At 46.4% G+C, this 23,760-nt stretch overlaps 1 protein-coding gene across 8 annotated transcripts in view; it reads right to left on the bottom strand.

Moving 5' to 3' along the window:
- tns1a (tensin 1a) overlaps positions 1 to 23,760 on the bottom strand; it is an 88,915-nt gene that overhangs the window by 58,389 nt on the left and 6,766 nt on the right. For 7 of the 8 annotated variants that reach the window (XM_056430839.1, XM_056430842.1, XM_056430843.1 and 4 more), the window contains exons 2-5: positions 17,024 to 17,138; positions 14,852 to 14,889; positions 2,290 to 2,331; positions 73 to 114 (exon numbers count right to left, since the gene is read on the bottom strand). In XM_056430839.1, the coding sequence (XP_056286814.1) occupies positions 73 to 114; positions 2,290 to 2,331; positions 14,852 to 14,889; positions 17,024 to 17,138 (237 nt within the window). Of the gene's footprint in view, positions 1 to 72; positions 115 to 2,289; positions 2,332 to 5,755; positions 5,839 to 14,851; positions 14,890 to 17,023; positions 17,139 to 23,760 lie in introns of those variants that run through there. The other variant, XM_056430847.1, reaches the window with a different exon arrangement.

Genomic DNA, 23,760 nt, shown 5'->3' with positions numbered 1-23,760 from the left:
TTTATGAACGAGGAGCTTTTTTAAAGCACGTCTTCTCGGCATTTCCACTAATAAGGAGGAGGTGTTACTCACCGGCGTATCTACATGCTTTAATGGCATCTGAGGAGTGGGAGGCTGGAGAGGAGAAGCGAGACAGAGTCAGTGGGTTAGTCTTTGTTTCGCTCACAGCGGGGAAGAAACAACATGGTGAGAGAAAGGATGAGGGAGAGAGAGAGAGAGAGGCCACAAACACCATCTTCAATTATAACCAAATTTAAACAAAACGAATATATACAATGGAGGCATTAGGCTAAAATGTAACCCAACTCCTCTTTTGTCGATCTCAGAACAGAGATATGCAAGAAGAAGAATATCTCAAAAGAAAAAAATACAATAACCTTTTTTACAAAATAGAGTGAGTGACACAAAGTAAAATTAAAGACCGAGAAAGGAACATGTTTGGAGAGACCGCCACATGAAAATTAGTAAAAGCTACGACAGGAGTCACTGCCTGTGAGGACGAACAATTTCATTTTAATTATATTTATACAAGCATATTATATGTTTTGCCTTAATCCACATATTACTATGTTGAGGTACAGTTGTTTATTGTCTTTAATGGTCATACTTATTCAATATTTACTTTCATTATTATCATCAGATGTATTTATTGATGTGTTTTTCTTTCCTCCGCTCTGACGGATTGATTTTTCATGCCAATAAAGAGAATTGAAAGGGAAATATTTCTCCCTGGACCGGCTCAACTTAACTGGACCATTGTGTTTCTCGAAAGCCCTTTTCAAATATAGAAACATGGACTCAGTCTGCAAGGGAATATTTTAAAACCTCTGTGCAAAAGGTCAGGTAATCTGTCTGTGAATTATGTATCCAAAATAAACTGAAAGAAAACGGTGTTCGGTGAATGTCCTTCTTTAAAAGATGCTGATAGTTGCAAAAACATGTTTTGTTTGGTCCTGGTGCCGGTTATGAAGAATACAAGAAGACAACTGCTGCATCTCAAAAGGAGGACAAGCCCAATTATGAATATGTTCAAGTAAAAATCAGAACAAATACACAACTCATCTGGTCCATAAGTGGCAGTTAGATGCTGAAGCATGTGAGAGGTGGAAAGAAAATATGTACACACACACAGCTGGACAGTGATCCATGTGTTCAGGAAAATCTCCGAACCGAGTTAAGTACGGCGTCTCTGAGCTCTATAAACAAAAGTGGGGACTGTTTAACAAGCTGCTGCAGAGTCATTTAAAGCGGCCGGCGTCCAGAGTAAATAAGTGCAAAGTAGTTACCGCTGCTGGGAATGTTCCTATTTTGGTCATATCATCGGCGGCTGCTCTTGAATATATTAAACACGGACCGGCATGTGCACACTTTGTATTCGACCGTATCGACTTGAAATCGGCTCCAATTGTTTTCCTCGCCGCTGCTTTTCTAATCACGACCCGCCATTTGCTGAGCGTGCGTTCTCCGTGGGATCTCCCATTTTTTCGAGCTCATCAAAAGAGAAAAAGGACTCTGTTTCAGTGCGTGAATCACATTTTGTCTCATAGGAGCAACGGCGAGAGGAGAGCAGAGCTTCTCCTCTGCGTTTCATCTAAACAGCGTCCTGAAACTTTTATCGCGGGTCATTTCCTGTACATGGTTAATCTCTGGTATTTGCTTCACTATATATATATATATATATATTTTTTTTTAAACGGTTGTGAAAACAATGGACAGAGTGATAGCTCCGGAACGCAAACACACACAAAAAAAGAGCAGGACGTATTACTGGCAAAGACTTTGGGACTGATTGATATCTGATTCACATTCCTCCCGTTGTTTACACGCCCACGCAGATCCACGGCGATAACGCCGCCAAGGAACCCGGCAACAAAGACAGAGAAGAAGAAGAGAACAAGGTTAAGTAAACATGGACGTAAACAGACGCAGGGTTTTTAATGAAATGAAGCGATGGCGTTCAACATGTTCGCCCCTAACGGGGACGCTAAATGCATTTTGGCGAGTAGCGATGAATGTCGCCGGAAGAACACCCGCCGCGCGTCGATTACACGCCGTCAGCGTCGCGCGGCTGACGGCGGGAGGGTGTCTTGTTTGAGTTGCGCAGGCAGGAGGAAGCTCTCATGGTCATAGCCTCTGACCTTTGACCTGCGGCAACAGCAACGAGTACGGCCTCACCACACAAGCCCGTGTGTGTGTGTGTGCTTCTGGCCCGTGTGTTGCATCGCGACGGGGATTTCTGAGGTCAATGAGATCTTAAAAGATGGTCTACACACACACACACACACTCACCAGGTCATAGTTGTTGATACTTGGTTGACATGATGTGGTGACCTGTAAAGGGAGACACAGAGAAAATCGGGAGTCAAGAAAAGCATTAAAGTCTTCCCAAGAAATCTGTAACTTCACGTCAAAAGCAGAGAAGAAGAAGAATTCAACAAAACAACATAGAGGGCATGAACCGAGTTACTTTCGGACTGTTTTTTGTGTGTAGAAACGGGGAGGGAGAGACGTCACCGAGTGTATTCCCTAAATCGCCCTCAACTGCACAGGAATAACCCCCGCCTCATAAAATAGCCACTTATGCCTGTTTCTCCGTGTGGGAAACATGTCGATGGCGTTCCAGGCAGAATCACATTGAAAGAGAATGCTTCTCGAAAAAACCACACACACACACACACACGGCTTGACGCGCCTCACTGCGTCTTTCCCATTCTTTTCGCATGACGTTGCTGGAGTTCTGTCTGAGAGGATCCTGGCGCTGTCCTCACCTGCTCTGGGGCGCCACGTGCACCTGGAACACACGTCGGAACAAGCAGCGCGTGGGCCGGGATCGGACCGCACGGGATTCCTTGTTCTTCCCAGATGGGCCACCGTTTCAGATCAGGTAGCTTATAGAGTCACACATTCTTCCTGCGACTTATACGCGTCTGTTATTTATATTTTAATGTTATTATTATCATCTTAATAAGACACAAGGAAAGCAGCGCATCCGGACATTTGAGAAGCTGCGGACCCATCATATGTTGTGGATTTTTACTTGAGAAATGACAAACCTGCAGATGTAATAACATAACTGCTGCTAATTGCTGCTAAGCTGCCGTGCCCCTGAAGCGAGAGACCGAGTCTGGAGATCCAGACTCCCCTTCGTCTGAGACGAGACCTCGTATAAATGTGGACACCTCGAGCACTACAACACAATTGCTCGTGATCACAATGATGTTTTATAGCCGACGGGCCACCTCTCCGTCTCTCTCTCTCCCTGCTGCCAGAGGAACTGAGAGCTTCAGCTCCTCTTTGCTGAGTAAACCACTCAGTAAAACAACGGTAGGTTTCCCGACAAGCGGGCGGCACACCAGTGCTGTACGAAATGCCGAGTTCAGGGGCCTCCAGTACCTGTTGCCCGATCTCCCAGCAACAGTATCACTTGTCCCCTAATTATACTCTTGTATATCCCCTCAAAAGTCGAGCGGTATGGATTTCCCTGATGTCGCAATGCTACACGTAGCATCTTTAAATAGCCGTCCGTTTTGGTCCTGGACGCTCATCGTATCCATGACAGTGTGGCTCCTCACAGTCTGCGTGACGATGCGTAAACAGGCCGAGAGACTTCCAACCGATCGTGTTTACGGCGGCGTGCACGGAGAAACGCACGTCGGGAGTCGACGGATGTTTATGAGCGCGGGAAAGGGGCTGGGGGGGGGGGGCGATGAGAGAAGAGAGCGCGCTATCTGGAGGCAGCAGGCACAGGCGGGAAGGAAGCCGCCGCAATTAGCCTGCTCCGGGAAAACAAAAGACGCGTCGACTTTTTTGCAACGCGATCGTCGGGCGTATCGGAATACAGCGGCCGGATAACATCTCGCGGAGCGGATCCTCGCCCGGCGCACGCCGGTGTCACTCCACCAGACAGTGCTGATCCGGCGATGTGCTCCTCTAAAAATATGAAGACGCTGACCGAGAGTGCGAGGAAGGTATTTCAACAAGCCGCGGAATGTTTCTGCCGATTTCGATGTCGCATCTCTGGCCCGTTAATGTTGCCTGCGAGACGATTTGCACCCTGGAATAAGACATTAGGGGCCTTTTTTTCATGCCAGAAAATCTGACTTTATAAGCTAAATAATGAAGATCTTACAGACCAAAATCTATCAGATAAAGGGGTTAATATCCGGGTATTCAGGAGAAAAAATGCCAACAGCAGTTGGACCTTGTCTCTGTGTGCATGTGTGTGTGTGTGTGTGCCATTCTTTTGGAGGGCATCGTTGTGAATCCACGGGTTAATTAAGTGAATGAGTTACAACTGTTGCTAGGCAAGTGGCTAAAAGTCACAATTGAGGAGGATAAAGTGCATCTAATGACGAGGACGTGCGTGAGAAGTTGCCGGTCTCGGCTCATCCACAGCGCCTCCACAACCTGGGGGCCGCGGCTGACATTCATATTCGCAGCGAGAGCATCTGCCTTTATTCACAGCTGACAGGAGGTTGCTGCTCTGTACTGCCTCCAAATGTCCCGATGATTGCTCCCTCCAGTATTGATCCAAAGGTCAGAAGGGTACACAGTGATGACTTCCAGTTGCTACTGTAAGCAAACCAGCCTGCCGGTCAGCTCCCCCGGCCTTAGTGGTTCTTCTTTTGCATGCGAAAATGGGTTTTCAAGGGAAATGCGAACGCGGCTCTCAGATATTGTTTTCATATCACGAGGCAGTCGGGAGAGAAGACAGACGGGGAGGAAACACAGACTTCGGCTTTAAATCCTCACCGCATCGCCATGCGACCGAGCGAGAGAACAACAGCTACCCCGACTCCATCCATATATGGAGGGTGCAGCTGGAAGCCGGAATAACACGGGCTCCGCGTAGGTTTTACCAGCTCAGACGGATAAAAGCGGGGGAATCTCCGGGAGGCCGCACGCTTCAGCGCCCGACTGCGCATCTGGAAAATAATCCATTCAGATTGCTCGATGGGGATACAACAACAAAGAGACAGAACCTCGTTGCTAGGTAGTTTAAAAAAAAAATCTGGGCATCGTTTGTTCAGCACGTGTCTCGCAACTGACCGGCGACCATTTTTTTTGGGTCGCCTATCACGTTCCAGGGAGAAACAAAGTGGTTTTAGGCTTTTTAAAGAGGGGAGTTTATAATCTCATCGAGTCACGAGGGCCGTCTGGGAAGCCACTGAACTAGAACAACGAGCCAACAGGGCGGGGGGGGGGGGGGGGGGGCGGCTGCGCAACTTCGCCCCCTGCTGAGAAGCCTCATTAAGGGGCAAACGGAGGTGAGCTGAGGCGGGACGTTGTTGAATTACCCGGCAGCAAAGGTCAAATGTCTCAGGTGAGTCTCGACTGCCTCACAGAGCTTCCCTCCTTTCTCTTGATCCCCCCCCCTCCCCCTCCTTCACAATGCGAGCATGGATCAGCGAGAGCTTTAATGGCTTCAGCCAGAGTGCCGCTCAAGTAATCAAGTGGGTTTATGTGGAAATGGAGAGCGCTGAATACGAAAGCGGGGGACCGCGGAGCCCGGTCCGCCGAGCCGAAGCGTCGCATAATGAATAAACGTGCCGCAGTTCAAATTAGGACGGCGATGAAGCGGGTTTTTTTCTCACCACGCTCGCCCACTTCAAACAGGCTGGAACAAGCATCCTCAGAGGACCTTTGCAATCCAAACAATGAGGCCAAGAAGTTTCCATCGTCGTTGCTTTTACTGTCAGTTTTATGCTAAAAACAGTACGAATTGCAGCGATAGGTGAAATTATGCTTGGCTTACCCATCAAATGCCTTTTTTTCTCTCTCCAAGTAGTAGAAGTTGAGTTTTTTTGTCCAACTTCGTGTTCCTTTTTGATGCAAAATGGGAACGCTGCAGTACTTTCCACAGAGTTATGCCCTCTTACTCCTCAGTAATCACTCTGGTGTTGAGTCGATCGACTTCAGCCTAACGTATGGAAGAAAGCATGTTTCCCACCGAGCAGGAATCATCTCATTGGCTGCAATAAATAAGCCTGCCATTGGTCCAACCACACTCAGAATTCCTCAAGCACTCCTCCTGCCCACACAAGAGCCACTGCCGCGCTGATGGCAGCTTGCCTGAGAAAGTAAATTCTTCACTTTCCAAACGGGCACCAAATAAGGACTGAAGCTCAAACAGCCAGTTGGAGGGATTTATACATCAGGCTGGTTTCTGTTTAAGTTGGAAGGCTAATAAAACCGCCGACCGTGCGGTGGCGAGGACCCAGCTCACGTTCCCGCTTTGACATTTTGACGTTATGTCAAGTGTGTAACGCGCCGTGTTCGACTGGGTGGCCGTGTGGCGCTGGCAGCGGCGAGCGATGTCGTCAGTGGCTGAATAACGATGCAGAATTTGATTTTTTTTTAAACGATGGTTTAAAGCCAATTGGAGGAAGGGATAATGGCAGAATAAATGTCTCAAAAGGGAGAATAACGCTTGGGAATGTTTTACCACTAATATGCTTTATATCATCGATAGGAGAGTCAGTCATTAAATATATTGTGAACCAGAGAGGTCACTAAACATGTCATTTAGTCCGGGCTCCCAGCTGTTTGGTGGATATCTAAATATGGAACCAAACATTGTGAAACATGCGTTTGAATCTGGATGTCCGCGAAGGCCCATCTGCACCCAAACAGGATGGAAAAGGGCTTTTGCATAGACGGAGTCTAAATAATTATTTTTGTGAAGTAGGACACGCTGCCTGCCAGCTGTTTTCCATCAACAACCGGTAGCAAAACACAAACAAGGTCTTCACACAGCATGAAATCAATCCTGTGACCGGACGAAACAAAATACACCACAACACGCCGGAGGGTATTTACAACGAGAGGCATCCAGCCAAATCGGCACCGACATCGTGTCACCTCCAAACCGGCCAAGCCGATGTCGGGCTGGAGGCCCGGAGGAGCTTCAGCAAGTGGATGACGACCACTGGGGAAGCAGCCGTTTGGTCACGGCGAGCGGGGGGCGGGGGGCGCCGGGGCCCGCACGGTCGCAACCAAAAAACCACCGCGAGCTACAGACGACAAAAGAAAAGCCCATTGAAGCGAGGGGGATGATGAAGATCAGATGTGAAGCTGCGGCTCGCTTTCGGATGCAGGTTGAAAAACCCTCCAAATACGCACCGCCTCGCAGTTTCCTGCAGGACCGACATTTTTTAACTCACCTGAGCGGGTTTCCAGTTTGCGATTATAAAAATAAAAAATAAAAAAAATAAAAAGCAAGCGTGCAAATGTGTCACGCTTCAAACGTGGAAGTGGAAAAGAAAGCGTGTTTTCATCGTTACTGGACGGAGCCGCTGATGGCGGTCGGCCCCTGACGGCGTCGGCCTATCGGGCCCTCAGTTAATTAGTGCTGGCTACGAGACGCCTTCTCCCTTTCCACCACTAATAGCAGAGCGAGGCGAGAATAAAGACGCGCCGCCAAGCCAGAGGGAAAAGCATTCGCACAGAAAAGTGCCATAAAAATACTGGCTGACTGGAAGTCAAGATGCTCAAAGGGATCCGTGAACGCTCTTTGGCTGAAGAGGACTTCTCCGAAAGCCTCAGTTTAGGCACACTGTTCACAAGTAAACTGAAAACAATCGCCTGGTATGGACATTTCCTGCCACTTGCTTGTTCTTTTTCCTTGCCAGCCTGTCACTGATTGACAGAAATAAGTGAGTGGGTTGGCTGAGCCTCTGCTCAGTCAGCCTTGGCCAGTTAAATGCCAGCCTCCCTGGTCACTACTGCTTTTATAACACATACTTCGGAGCTGACGCAGCTGGAGGGTCTTGCAGTTTTCAGTTTACCAGCCACACTTTCTGTGTAGCGGACTATCTTAACCCTCCTGTTACCTTCACATTTACTAACATATTTTACCCTCGGGGTCAATTTGACCCCAACAATTAAAACCTCCAGAAAATTATTAGAATTAATATTGTTTCCCAAGTTTAAGTGTGAGGTACTTTATGTTTGTTTGTTGACTACCTAAATTGCCCTTTAAATATATAAAAAAGTTGATATTTCTTATATGTTTGACACAGTGAAAAACAGCCTGGAGTCAAATTGACCCCAAAGAACACCGACGTTAAACATTGAATCAGGTCAAATTGACCCTAAAGGTAACAGGAGGGTTAAAAGGAGAAATCCACAAAAAAAGAAACCTTGCGGGACGTCGCAAAAAACAACATATCTGCACAAACATGTGAGCATCGTTCATTTCCATTTGGCAAGCTAAGTTATCCACTTTGAGCCTTTCAAGATGAGTTTTTTCGGCACATTTATGGGATGTTTCCCCCCCAACATTTCTGCACAGGGCTTTTCACTCCTTGATGTGTCAAAAGATGAAGCTCAGCATGTTATTAAGCGATGGGAGAGACAGAGGGCAGAGACAACTGCTTCGGGGAGGGATAGATCTACAGGGAAAGCGGCCATTCTATACGCATCACTCTCAGAGAACATCTTCATGTTATGAGACGCCAGGGAGACGCCAGTCGGGGCTTTTTAAGAGGGTTGGAGAAAGTGGAGGCAGAGCATTTTCCCTCGAAACCTACGGCGGATTTGAAAAGGCTAAGTGCGGGAGCATTAGGGTTCAAGGTTGTGTGACGAGTGGACTTCAAAAAGAGAAAAGAAGAACAAATGTGTGTCGCAGTCTATAAAGCCAGCATCGGGATCCCGGGCACCGCAATAAAACCGCATTCCTTCCTGTTGTTTTGACTCTTTTCGCGGGAGACGGGGGAACCTACAAGCCTCGCGACCTCCCGACCTTTCGCGTTTAACTGCCGACCTCGTGTCAGCTCGAGGTGGAAGGTGAGTGATTCTTCGGCACTCGTCGGTCCGCGTCCCCTCCCGGAGGCGTCAGGAAGATGGAGTGCGAGAAGACGAAGCGAAGGAGGAAGACGTCTCCCCCTGCGAGCGTTCGGCGGGTCCGGCTGCTCTGCTTTGCGTCTCGCGGCCCGGGAGGGGAAACCACGCGTGTCGACCAGCTGCTGCAGGTCCATCTCTCTCTTTCTCTCTCTCACACCGGGTCGGGAAAAAAATCTCACTTTTCCCCGTAGAAAGGGCCCAAAACATGCAGAGTCAGGCACTTTAAAGTGAAATCAGAAATCCCTCAGTCATGAAAGAATGCAAAGAACTGCACAATCGGAAAACATATCCAACATGCTGACCACGCTAAACTACAGACGGAGAAATACTGCAAAAAAAACTAAACCCCGTGCATCTGAAAACACACTCTTGCAGCGGTCTTACCTGCACAGCGGTGCCACTTTTTCTCACACTCTCTCCCCTCTGCCTTGTTTCTAACTCTGCACTCTCCCTGCCTTCAGACCCCCCCTCTGGGAGAAAAAGAGGGCAAGAGAGGGAGTACCAAATGCAGACTCTCCTCCTCCTCCTCCTCCTCCCGCTCAAACCAGCGGCAGTAATCCCAGACGCGTGCCAGAGAGCTACTGAAGTGGACTGTGTGGACGTCTGTGCAGCCGGCGGACCGGACCAGGAGACTCTTTGTCCTGCTGGCTTCGGTTCCTCACGGCAACTGCCAACAAGTTTCGAAAACACGCTATATAAGGCCAAGAGAGCGGCTCGGGGCTCCTTGTGATTCCGGTACCCAAAGCGAGAGAGCAAAAGCCGTCCGGGGGCCGACAGTAACTGTATCCCTCCCTCTACCCCCCCCCCTCTCTCTCTCCTCCCTCCTTCCCTTCCTCAACTTTTCTCTTCTTCTCTCTCTCAATTCAAATGCGACTCTTTTACTTTTCTGTTTCTCTGAAGTTGGTATGTGCACCTCACTTTGATTTATTGACATGTATCTGTAGTAATTACAACGACGTCATTTCAGAATAATAATAATTCCAACTTCTAACGCGCTTTTCTGAATACACAAAGACGCTTACAGTTAGAGAATATAATATGAGCAGTGCGGGTTCAAACTGAATTCTCTCATTTACGTATTCAAGCGTTGTCAAATTTGATCTGAAATGGAAACGCTTGTACTTTTTGCCGACTCTCTACGCAGACACACATGCACGCAGAGTAAAAACGGAGGTCGGCGGATAAACCCCCGAATCCCTCTTTCCGAAAATGCTTTGGGAGGGGGAATATTTGCCAGTGCCCCGTCGTGTTTGAAGCACTCGGGGGTGAACTTAGCTCTCGACCTCCAGACGAGGACCGGTAAATTGGTCCATCGGTCATCTGCTAGCACCCGGTTATTAGGCCGCCCGTACCGGTGTGTCTGCCGGCTCCATCTCCCATCCACACCGCTGAAGGGCGTCGCTATGGAGACGTGCAGCGACGGCTCTTTGATGGGACGTGTTTGCGCCGGGGAAACAGACCTGTCTCTGTGAAGAAGGGCTGCCGAGGAATGAGGAGGCTCGGCTCTCCTGAACGTGTGTGTGTGTGTGTGTGTGTCATCGTTTTCTCTCTCTCCCTCTCTTGTTCTACCTTTTTCACTTTCATGCTCGGACAGTTACTCTCTTTTCCATGCCAACATTCTTGAGCGCCCCTCATGCCCGTCTCTGTGCACGTCCTCCTGTGTTTTGGGTTTTGCTTCACGCACTTTCTACCTTCGGAAGATAGAGCCGATTATGAAAAAGGTGAAGCTGGTAAAACACCACCAAGAGCAAAAATGACTTCTTAGGCCTTTTGGTGACATCATCCTATCTGTGCTTTGTGTTCACCCCTTTTTTTTTCTCCTCTTCCCACCAATCATTCAAAAAGCTCTCAAGTCCACACGAGCGCACACGCCGAGTGGCATAAACAGTCCATGCGTCTATGCTCCCGAGCCCTCTGGAATATTAAAAAGCTTCCGGGTTGCCTTTGATAGAGAATGTCGTTTGCCAGAGCTCCAATTAAAAAGGCCTCTCCCAGTTTTCACACGTCCACACATGTTGGGATGTGGAATACCATGTTGGGATGTGGAATACCACGTGAGGATGTGGACTACGACGTTAGGATGGGGATTAAAAAACCGAGACCTCGAAGCACTTGACCTCAAAAAATGCTGCAACCGGAGGAGATCCGGCTCGGCTCAAGTCGAGCTTAGTCGAGTTTGGAACGTGCACCAGTTGACTCGGAGGCAAACGAGTGAGCTTTAAAGTCACTTTGTCACTTCTAAAATGCTTCGCTTTACTTTTCTTGCACATCGTTGCCGCCGTTCTTTGAGCTCAGCGTGACGGGGAGTAATACCCCCCCGGATTTACTTCTGCGTGACAAAGGAACTATTGGATCTGCTCAAAATAGAAGTCTGGGTTTCCAAATCCGCTTCAAAACCAAAAGATGCACTTTCTCAGCTCGAGGTCGTTGAGGGTACAGTTAGTTTTATTCATTTATTTGTTGGTCATTATTAAAAGCCTCTTAAATTATGCTTTTTCTTTTTTTTTACAATGAAACCATTTTTTTATGGATTTTTAGGATTTTCGGTTTTATATATTAAAATAATATATACGTTATAAACATTATGACCATAATCAGGTAAGATATCGAAAGGGGTTTACTTTTACTTCCTCCTTTTCAAACCGTGTAAATTGCCCGGCCGCCTCACTCTCCCACGGGTCGCATGGAAACATTACTCTGAACAATGCCTTCGAGACGTAAATAATTATGAAAGACTGTCAAGTATGAATGCGTCCACGGGAACGCGCCCCTTTGTACTCGCATGCGTCTCTATACTCTCTTGTTGTTTTATTCTGCCAGCGTGACTCACTTCCTTGTCCTGCTGTTGCACCCCTGGTGCTTCTCCCAGATCTGTGAACATCTACAACTACAGGAAGTGGGGGAAAGGCCTGATTACGAGAGCACTTTGTTCGGCTCCAGCTGAGAGCGGCGATAAGTAAACAAGTCGTGAGATCTTTGAAATGCACTGAAACAAGTACAGAGCGGATAAGAGGTGGTCCCTCAACCCGGAGAAGAACCCGGTACCCTGACCCTGCCCGGTCCAGGTACCTCCCATTCACCTTTTTACTGGCATTACTAGACCAGTCTTAGAAGGCATCATATTCTAAACCCACTTTTGGCCCATTTTCTAGTAGTTTGGGAGTTCTTAGCGTTTCTTTTTCCTGCCGTCATTTTCAATGCACTTCAAAAAAGCGTTGCCGTTTGCGTGAGGATTATTCAAACTTCAAACCCCTTCCCGTCATTCCTCTCTCCGGCCCCGCCGTGCCGTGCCAAACCCTCGCCTGTGTCCTCCAACGCGCCAGAACAGCACAAAACCGCTGCAGAGGCATTCCAGGAGGCTCCTCCAGGACATGGATAAATCATAAGGAATAGTGAGGGCTTGTTTCCACGCAGGGCGAGAGGGAACCGAGCGCTGTCCGGTCAACGCACACACACATAAGTATATATATATATATATATATATATGGGGGATCTGTTTGCATATTTTCATTGCAACAGTGCCAGCATTGGAAAACCCCGAATCCAGACAGCCGAGTGAATGAGTTTCCTCATAAAACAGTAGGAAACATGTAGGAAATGTAGACGGGTTCCCACGGCGATGCCACACGTGCATAACGTCCACAACAACATTGGCTTCCCGCCTTGATAAAATCTATTTAAATTATAGATCAAATGTTTTTTAGAGACTTGTGCCCGCGACGTGGGTGTCCGGCCGGGTTTCGGCCGATATCCCGTGTAGCCATAACACGCCTGTCCAGTCAGGCCTCCACCTCAACACGGACAACCATAACAACTACCCTGAGGTCACCGGGTCGCCCCCCCCCCCCCCCCCCCATGCGTTGGACGGAGAGGAAATGTGACCATGACGAGACGCCGGTCTCCATCGAGGAACATTAGTGGACGTCCGTCTTCGGGATGCTCCGCTCAGACATTTTCATGAGCTTTAAGACTCGGTGATTGAAACCGCATGTGGTTTCATGTTTTCAGTGGAAGAGAAACATATCACTGAGGTAGATTACAGGCTGGGGGGGATGTTTTATGGACTTTAATAGGTGCTTTAAGTCAGATTGTTTTACACAATGTCAGGAAATGTAGGGCCTCTAAATAACTGAGTAGCTGTGCTGTTGCAGTAATTAGGTGATGTGCAGTGACGGGAACCTTTCATGTTGTTGCGATTCCTCTGGTTACCAAAAGGGGTCAGTAAAGGACACTTTGCGGTCCTCGGAAACTAAGAAAGGTTAAATAAAGGTTTAATACAACAAAAATTATATTTCACACATTGATTAACTGATCCATCATGTTTTCGAAAAGTAAAGTTTTAATTTCTTGTGTACAATCCCTTTGATTCTTGTTAATTTGGTCTTCAGAAATGTGTAGTTTATGTATAACTCATAAATGTAAACTCCCGATAAGTTTATTCAAATTAAAATATTCCCAAACAATACATGACCATACATTAAATGTACGTAAAATTAGTAAAAACTATATTTTAAAGCTGACTTTTTAATCCTGAAGAAATCCTGAAGAAATAATTTAATTATGCGTTACAAATAAAACAAATGAAATTAATTAAGTAATAGTACATATATATATATATATAGCGCAGACTATTAATGACTTATACATGCATATTGTCGCACATCATATGTGAAGCACATTCACCTTCATCACACACTCCCATTAAAAAGGCCATACAACACAAAGCCACTGCATAAAGCCAACACAAACATGTTGTCCCAATTTATGGATTAGCACGCGATTCGGGAAGTCATGCCAAAGCTAACATTTTTAACCGAATTAACCAAAGTCAAAACATTTCCCGCGGCACGCTATCGGTTCTTCTTCCCATTTTCTCTTATTTCGTCCTCTTAAAAAAACATTTCCTGTCCAGCGTCCGTCGCCACCAGAATGAATGACTCACGACTTCGGTTATTCACATTATTCCCCCAATTGCCACCACAAACGGCTTTTGCCTGGTTTCCGAGGTATTTGGGAGATTTTCTGTCCTCTGATGTTTTGGGAACACGAAGATTTGTCATATTTGGGAAGAGCGATGGTTTCGGGGGGAAAAAGAAGAAAAGTCAAGGCAGACAGGGGAGGAAAAGAGAAGAGACATTTCAACATTTCTCCCCACCAGTCACAACTCAAACCACTAAGAATAGTCTTGTTACGCTCTTCCCCTCCGCCCTCTCCCTCCCTTCTCCCCGTCATTCATTCCTCCCTTGCTTCCTTCCTTCTCATTTACTCTCCCCATGCATTCTTCCCTTTTCCACTGCAGATTGGGATCAAAATGTGGCGAGTCTGTCTGGTAGAATACGTGATTCGAGACAGCGTGGTTTCACTTCCTCTCCGGTTTTCAGGATTTTTCTCTTCAAACATCCCGCAGCTCGGGCTAAGAACGATGTTCCTCGCATCTTCATTTGCAAATAAATTATGTGAAAGTGGATCCCAAGATGTATTAAGTGATGCGAATGCACGGGCCTGTGTTAGAAAAACACGTTTCTGGGAATAGGATGACGTATGATCCAGGACATAAGTGTTTTCAGACGTAAAACATCAATAGTCCGAAGGCTTTTCGGATGCTAAAACGGTTTAAAATGATACGGGACAATCGTTGGACAGCAAAGATGAACTTTGACATGCAAGTCCAGATTGCGCCGAAAAAGGAGGTACATGCTTGAATTCATCTCTTTAATGTCACGTGACCAAAACCCTATGATGTTCTAACTCTCTAGTAACCTACAGGGAGTGTTGCATGCTGCATATGTACTGGTCAATGCAGGGGCTCGCCGATGATGTCACATTGCGGTTGTGGCAAAAGCCGATGCAGTTGTTGACCCTTTTGTTGACCTTTTAGTTTCTTTGGTCGGATCCCTCCGGAGCCCCATTGTGCCAGTGTGGAGTCAAATGAGAGTGCTGCATGCTTTTCAGTGCAATATCAAGTAATAACTCACTAATAATAAAGGAAATGTGTTCAGGGTCTTACCTTCCCTTCACATTTTCTATGGCAGGACAACCGGCACGCTGAAAGAAAAGAGATAAAGTTAGACAAGAGAAAAGCTGGACGGAAAAACAAAAAACGACACGACATCAATGCACAGGAAGAGAAAACATCCATTTCAGAAAGGAAAGAAGAAAAGAGCAAATAATAAAGCTCCAAGCAGCAGGTACTGGTTGTTCAAATGTCCTGTATTCAGCGTTTTTTTTTTACTGATGAATGCATGAAAAGAAAACGAGGTCAGCTCTCATGTGACACCAGCATGCAGTGGTGCTGCCCCCTAGAGGCCACACGGAGCAACCATTCATTTATTCGGTTGTGTTTCATGGTGCAGAAGGTAAACGCCGCTGGACGCTTCAGGCAGGCGGTCAACGGTCAAGCAGGAACGAGATGAGCCAAAATATTTCTGTCGTCGTGAGAAACGGACGCAGCGAGAGCACGTCGACCTCCCGGCGTCTGGGCAGGGACGACCTTTGACCCCTTACGAACACCTGCGGCCTCTCCGTGTCCCTCGGGTGGCCACAGTGTTTCTGAAGTGTGGGGTGTGAGTGCTGGGTGGTCTCACGCTGGAGCACACCGTGAGAAACACACTCTTTTGGTTCATCTCAATCTTTTTTGTGTGCGAAGGTGAATTATTTGGAGCATCGAGGGAGAGTTATGCGAGTGTTTGTCCATCCAGTCAGAGAGGCAGCTGCCGTCGGCTGACACACACATGCACATATTCGGCATGCCTGATCCTTTGCAGGTGATTGTGTAATGGAGGGAAGCAAACAAGAAGTGTCTTCCTGGACATTAAACTCTCCCAAAATGTTAAAATATTCCTCAAAGGGGCACAAACGGTGACCGTGCAGGTAACCAGACAACCTCAGTCAGAGCACGCACATCTGCACACATGTGGGAGAGTGCACGGCACATCGTCTTCTTGTCACATCTCATCACTCGGCCACAAGCCCTCCGGCAATGTGGCCATTTCCCCCCCCCCCCCCCCCCCCCGGGTGCCTAGCAACACTTCCTGGTAACTGTAACTGGGCCGGAAGGATGCTCAGACTGAACATGTGTCCAGGTGTTTGTGGTGAACATTACAGTTCACTTTCAAATTGCACCAAAACTGGTTGTTGCTGCTTAAAATAAAGCTGCCGTTTGGCTTCAGGAGGCAGTTTGGGGTTTTCAGTTGGATGACTGAGCGAGGAAAGCTTATTGCAGTCTACTGTACTTTAACATCGAGGATGGATGAATAAAGGAGGGATGAAGAGGAATGTAATTCTCCTGTGCTCCCCTCTGCACTCCCTTTCCTTTGTTTTCCACTGCTATCTCCAAATCCCCCCATACCCCAATTTCTCTCTCTTTATCCTGCCTCGCTCCACTCCCCCCCCCCCTTACCCCCCCCTCTCTTATCTAGGCTATTGCAGCAGCAGCAGCCATGCTAATTTTAAACAGTAAATCCTCAGCCAAAGCTTTCCCCATACAGGCCCCGAGTGTCAACCGCAAAAGGGAAGGGGAGGATGAGAGAGAGTGTGAGAGAGGGCTGGAGCGGTGGACAACCAGAAAGAAAGACAATGTGAGGCCGCTCCGCGAGTCCTCTGACATGACTTTCCCCTGGACTTTTCTTGGAGTGACAATAAAGCCCTCAGTTCTTCTAAAATTAGAAGAAAAAAAACTGGATTGTGGAGGAAGACGGCAGCGGCTTGGAGGGAGCGAGGGAGGGGGGGCGGGGCCGAAGCTGCGACGGCGGACGCTTGCATGCAGACATACTGTACGCCCAGTTTAGGAAAACAAGGGAGATGGATGCACAGCGGAGACAGACGGAGACAGATGTAGAATAACAGCTGCCAGACACATTTTACATCCATTCGAGATGAACTTCTGTGGAATTTGGGCCTTTGGTTGGACAAACAAACAATTTGAAGACTTCACCTCGTGTTCTCGTCTGACATTTTATGCACCGTAGTTGAATATAAATCAGTTTAATCAATAGCAAATCACTTTGACGTGCGTGTGTTCACGAAAAAGCAGAAAATAAGTCAAATGCACATTGCTTGTGCTCGTTTATCCCAGTGCATGCTGGGACGGCGCTCGGCCCCGCCAGCCAATCTGAGCAGGAATCAGGAAGTCGTGGTCACAAATCACTCGTCCCGCCCCTCCCGCCCGCAGGAGACTCACCTTTGCAGATGAAGCCCTCCTTGGTGATGGCCTGCTTGCATATGTCGCAGCTCTTGATCGTCTTGAACGGCTTCATCTTGAAGGTGTGCGTGTGGACGCCCTCCAGCTCGTCGGGCTGTGGGAGGAAGAGGAAGGAAGAGAGATCAGGAGGGAGTCGGTCCGATTGGTGCCAGCGGGTCCACGGCCAGCAAAGCACATTTGGTACTCTGAAGCGATACATCCGGCTGCACGTCGGGGGTTCATCCTTTATTTTGTCTCGAATGTTTTTCTCTCGCTCAGTGTCTTTCTTTCTCATGGTGTGACGTTTACATCTTTGTAATTGAATGTCTTTTTGGATTATTGGTTGGATAAATCAATCGTTGTTGTGGCCTTAAAGAGGCTTTAATACCCATGTGTTTCTTTAAATTTTCAGAAAGAAATGTATGAAACACTTTCTTCCAGTTTAATATTTGATAATCATGAATCGCCGCCATGCTTAGAATATCTAAAGCGATGGTTCCGAGCTCTAAAAAAAACACATGCGATATTCGTCATGTTTTTCTGCAATAAAATGCGTTTTTTTGTTTAGTGTATTTACACTTTGCGCCACAGAATGTTTCGTGTCACAATGTTGCATCGACACACACACACTGACACAGTCCGCCCACCAGCAGAGGATGTTTTCGCTTTGAAGTTGTCGAATTAAATGACTAATTAATGATGAAAAAGTGTGAGGGGGAGAGAGAGAGAGAGAGAGAGAGAGAGAGAGAAACAGAAAGCCTCGCAGCAGCTAACAACCTAAAAAACTCGAGGAATGCACGCCTGTGTGTGTGTACGTGCTGTACTGTATCATGTGTGTGTGTGTGTGTGTGTTTGGGCCGTGCTGGAACATTTCTCCGAGCAGCCTGAGGACACAGCAGCTCTAGAAACTGCACCAAAACCTGAGCAGAGCAGTGAGGAACAAATAGTGAGCCTGACATTTGTACCCCAAAGATACTGAAATACAGATGATGACGATGATGATGATGATGCTGATGATGAAGACGACGACGACGGTGGGGCTAATGTATGCACGTTGCAGGATAACGACTGAGACCTTAGCAGAAGGGACCTTTGCGACACGTTGGAAGCATCGCAACGTTTAAAATGAGACGTTCCCTCCAAACAGCTGACCGCTGCTCAGCGTTGAGAGCCGAGAACCCTGGAACTGGGTCACCTGGAGTCCCCTGAAGGTGCGTTAAGTCTCAAGCAGCTCAACCCGACTCGGAATACTTGAGAGCATCGCAGAATTGCTCCAAAAAAACAAGATGTGTTTGGGTCATTTATGCATCACATACGTCCTATGACCGTTTCAATCTCTGGCACGAGGCTGTTTGTGTTGGTTTGAATCTATTTCCTTAATCTTCAGGTCAAACGCATTAAAAACAACAACAAGGACAAGCAGCTATTTCAACGTCTGCTGTTCTTCGGACACTCTCTTCCGTGTTGCTCTCCTTCCGCCACCCTCCTGGACCTTGCCGTGCTCCTGACCCCCCCCCCCCCTCGGTGACGATATTTCCTTTGTGTATTTGTGCAGCTGGGCCGGTCTGGGTTGGGCTCCGCTGGACTGTAAACCCGAGTGCTCTTTTAGGGAAAACTGTATTTTAAAAGACACCTTGTCCCAACTATCATCTCGAAAGGATGAATGAATTAATGAATGAGTCTCTTGCGGGATGATCAGCAGAAATGGGACCAATCCCGCGAGACGGGATTCCAAAAGAGAAGAATTGTTGTAAATGTCGCATCCTTGTTGTTGTGTAGATTGGCGGGAAAGTTAACGTCTTCATTAAACTTCATAATCACTACAACTAGTTCTTCTACAGCTAATTTGCATCACTACCACCACTGCTGCTGCAACAAGAACCCCCCCCCCCCTTCTACAAAAGGACTGCAGGTGTGATGATGCTTCCCTGACGAGGCCCACATTGCATAATCCTTTGGCTCATTGTCTGAGCTTATTTTCTGCTCTCATTCTGGAGCTGCAGTTGTGCCGCAGTCAATTTGGCTCAAAGTTTTTCACAAAAGTGTATATCTCAGCGTTTTTTTCTCCTTCCCCCGCTACCCCTATCTCCCCAAATCTTAATGGCTTTTGTCACACTCGCTATAAGCTCCGCAGAGGAGTCATGGCCGACCTTGGCTGCACACAGCGAGACGGAGCATGTTACAACAGGTAGCGTCGGGCCAACAATATGCTACACTGATCGTTTCTGTAAATTACTTAATTAACCACCAGTCTGCCGTCCATCTCATTAAAGACATTCGGTTGATGTGTGGAGCAGCAGCTCGGGTTTCAACACGGACAGACCGCAGACATTTCTTCCACACACAGTTTCATTAAAGTGAAATGCAATCCGAGCCGACTGATAACCATCAGTCCTATTGGAGGACAGATGGGATGGACACATGTGAGACGAAGAAGAAAAACAAAAGGAGAGTATGACATGGAAAATTATTAGAAATATAAAATACATTTATATATATATACATATAAATATATATATTTATAAATATACATATATATATAAATATACATAAATATTTCTGTATTTATTTATATATATAAATATATATTTATATATATATAAATAAATATTTATATATATATATATATTATTTAGATAGGATTTCCCCCCCATAACATTTAAACCATTAGACTAGCCTTATTCGTTTGAAGGAACAGAAATTATAAAGAATTGTATTAAACTATTTTTTTAAATATTAGAAAAAAGATCAGTTCGTAATTGTGGAAAAGTAAAATTCTGTCTCTAATAGGTTCAAAGTAAATAATTTTCGGACAAACGTGATCCAGAATAAGCAAAAACGAAGACGCACATCTTTTACAGTGTGGACCGGCCTGTGATTATAAATAGCGAGTGAAGCACCTTGTGCCACTCTGCAGGCCTGATGTTAAAGACGACCTGGCAGAAAGCCGCCGGCTAAACCAATCAGACACAGCCAGCTGTGCCACAGGCAGGAGCCATGGTTACCTGGCTGCCACGGCAACTGGGGTCAACGTGTCCTGTCACACAATGATGGATGAGGTGTTTTTTTTAAACACACAAAACATGCAACCACAGGTTTGCGCGCACACACACACACACACACACGCACGCACACGCACGCACGCAGACCCTGGTATACAGGGGGGAGCATCGGCACAACAGGAGGGCAACGGGTTCAGAAGTTGCTGCCGTGCAGCATCTGGGATTCAACTGTTGTTCAGAGGAAGAGGGGAAAGGGCCTCAACAGCTTACTTGGCGAGTAATAAACAACGAGAAAAGCAGGGGAACACGTGCACAGTGGAAATGACCCTCAGTTTTGCAGGCTGAGTCGGAGGGGGGGGGGGGATTCAGAGAGTGAAGGTGTTCGTAAAGCTCACAATTAGGCACATAAACAGAAAGCCAGTTTACTAACGAATGCCATCAATTTCTAAAACATCCGTGATTGGTTTTATTATAGCAAATGTTATCTGATGTTGACAACTTTTATGAAAAACACGTGCAAAAAAACAAGGTTCGGAGGATCATTTTCTTCTCTCTAAACGTATAGAAATCCACTGATGTGACATTGTTTTTAATAAATATGAGCGTGAAGAAGAAATATAACAAGATGCAATCTGCAGTGAGCATCTTTATCAATGCAATATGGCGAAGTAGCTGCCATAGAGAGGTCAAACACCAGAGAAGTGTCTGTTTACCCAGGCGGCCGCTGTAAATCAAGAAGAAGAAAAAAAGAAATCCCCAAAATACAACATCATAAGGAAATCTTCATACGTGTTCAGCCAAATTATTTTTCTCAACATTCCAGCTGCCAGGACAATCATAAAACACCAAGAGTCACATTTGAGGATGCAGCTCTTTCATGGAAACTGTATTTTTGACTCACAGCCGCCGCCATCCAAAGGACAAACGGAAAAATCACAAGTCCTGTCCCCTTTGTCGTGTTAGGGCGAGGGACCCAGGAGAGGCCCGGGAGAGAAAATGGAAAGGAGAAGGAGAGAGAGATGGAGAGAGAAGAGGGGGTAGAGGGACAGAGTGAGTGGTCCAAGAGTAAAGGATGGAGCAAAACTGTGAGTGTGTATGTGTGTATGTCCTGGCTTATAGACAGCAGGCCCACTAAATCAAGGCCCTTTGCTCCTCTCCCCCAGTTGCACTTAGCTAATGAAAAGCATCACCACGCTCCCTCGACCGCGACCCCACTTAGAGCCAAGAAGTGGGAGCAGGAGGGAAGTAAAAGCGAGGGATGGAGGGAGGGACGGACTCCATCAAAGGCACTGCTCTTTCATTCTGCACACGGACACAAATTAGTCCTGGCGCATGTTACCAACCACAAAACATGTATTCAGTCATGTAGAGCCAAAGACATAAGCATGAGCTCCAGTGTTTGGTTTGGACAGTCGAGTGTATACACCATTAAATGTGTCATCTACGAGGAGATACATCTATGTGAAGTTTTAGGTGACAATCATCTACAAATGAGAGTTAACTTCAGTATGCTTGCCAGCAGCTAAATAGCTCTAAAACGACCCAATTCAAATTCAATTCAACACCCAGACAACCTCATGTCCCAAAAAACCACAACCACCAAAAGAAAAAACCAAGAAACCCAATCAGGAAATAAAAGGGAGAGGAGGAGACCAGATGGGGGAGAGGGGCAGAGATGGAGATGTAATGTAGATGAAAGAGAAGATAGATTAGAGTTAAAGAGAGGGAATAATATAGTTGAATAATAGTTCATAGATGTAATATTCCACTCGAAGACCGCCCATTCCATCGGGGGAGAGGCTCAGGAGAGACAGGAGGTGGTGAGGTCAGGAGGAGGAGAGTGAGTCTCAACAGGACAGTGGCCGGCGAGATGGCAGAGGGATCCGGCACCCAGGATCCAACAGGACAGTAGTAGTATAGAGCCCCCGTCTCAGGGTCCGAGAAGTCACAGAGTTAGGGGAAAGCGATGAGGTCTCACGTGTGATTGAGAGAGTGAAATTCATCCTCAAGGAGAAAAAAAGAGAGCAAAAGGAGTAGCGTATAATATAGAGATAGCATATCATCCTTGGGAGAGGCAAAAGGAGATGGCATAAGGCAAACCAAAAACTGTCAAAGAGGAACCTCTTCACAAGCAGGGTCTCAAGTCTGCCTTCTGCCTTGGCACCATCTTAAGCGAGGACTGTAAAGACCCTGACAAAAGGAAGTGGCTGGCTCAAAAAAGAGGGCTTTTATTACTCAGGGCCTCCAAACCATCTACTTTTAAGACCTAGAAAAATTTAGATGTGCATCTCTGGCACGGGGTAGCCCTTAAGATATGATGTGCTTAGATCCACAAGACAAGATAGGATCAAAAGCAAAGTATTTTACAATAATAGAAAAATTGATAAGTTTAAAGTGATTGCAGGCAGCTGGAGCAGTGCAGTCATAGGCAGAGTTTTAGTGTTCTTCTTGTTAGTTTTAAGTGGAGGGCCACAGCTGATCCAGCTAGTGCAGGAGGGATGGGGAGATTTATTAGAGCAGCCATATAAGTAGAAACGTGCACCAATAATCAAACCAATTTTTCTAAAGTCTTTTAACATTTTTGCTAAGATATTTGAGGATATTTTTTGATGAAAGAATGCATTCCTTGAGTGCAGTTTGAAGAATTTGCTACGTGGAAGTAACGCAAGAAAGTAATCAAAAAGAACGCCAATAAGTTTCTTTGTGGTCAATGTTGGATGAATCCGCAATGCTGATCACAAATCCCAAATCAGAATCCGATAAATTGCGTCTGCTTGTCTGAGTTTATTAAAGCCGTCGTTGGTCTCACATTACACATCAGAATTTTCCTTTCATTGCCTTTTTTACATTTTTTGTTACTCTTTGAATTTTTTTTTTAGAGTTGGTTGTTGGTTTACATATTGATATATCAATGAGTGTTTAAAGCATAAGGATTTATGGAGTGTTTCACATTGTTAGGAATAAAAGTTAAGGAATATAATATTAAAATTGGTCCAAGCACAGAAAATAAAAAAACTCCGTGAAACTTGGTGGTTAACGCTTTCGAAAATAACAACAAACTGAGATCGATCTGATAAATTGAAAGGAAAGTGACCACTTTAAAATAAATGAAGTGCCAACTCTCTGCCGTGTCTGAAAAGGCTCTGTGGTGTGATGTGCAGGTCAATGGTGTCCACTATGGAATGCAGCACTAAGACCAGGAGAGACCAGGACAGACAGGACTTGAGTATCTGCTGCCATTTTCAGGTTTGTTGTTTTGTTTTCATGGTCCTGGTGTTTTGTGATGTTTTTCTAAATCCTGGAATGAATGAAATAAAGTCGATGATTACAGCCTTGATTGTACCACTCAAGGATCTTGAGAGGAAGGGAGAGGGATCGGTGAGGAGTGGTTACTAAGATCTCTGGATCCTCCTGGGTGGAGAGGAGAGCTTAATAGAGGTTTAATAACAGCCACCTTGAAGGAGTGTGTTCACAGCAGTGGCAGATATAGAGTTATAGATGAAATGCCCAGCAAGTTAAAACGTCTTAAGCAGCCTCGTCGGGAGGGGGATGTCGGGTAGGGAGACAGGTAGAGGAAGTTGAGTGAAAATACGTTGAAAAAATTGGTAATAGAAAAATCCTCAAAATATACAAAATACATGGCATAGGTTTCGGTTCCCAAGGCCGCCAGGAAGGGACAGGCACTGGTTATGGGCAAAGATAATTTATCTTGTCTATTCCTAATAGTTAATCTTT

Source organism: Pseudoliparis swirei, chromosome 14 (genome assembly GCF_029220125.1).
Source record: "Pseudoliparis swirei isolate HS2019 ecotype Mariana Trench chromosome 14, NWPU_hadal_v1, whole genome shotgun sequence".
NCBI lineage: Eukaryota > Metazoa > Chordata > Actinopteri > Perciformes > Liparidae > Pseudoliparis > Pseudoliparis swirei.
The sequence above is the reverse complement of the archived record's forward strand: the minus strand, read 5'-3'. Positions and strand labels throughout refer to the sequence as shown.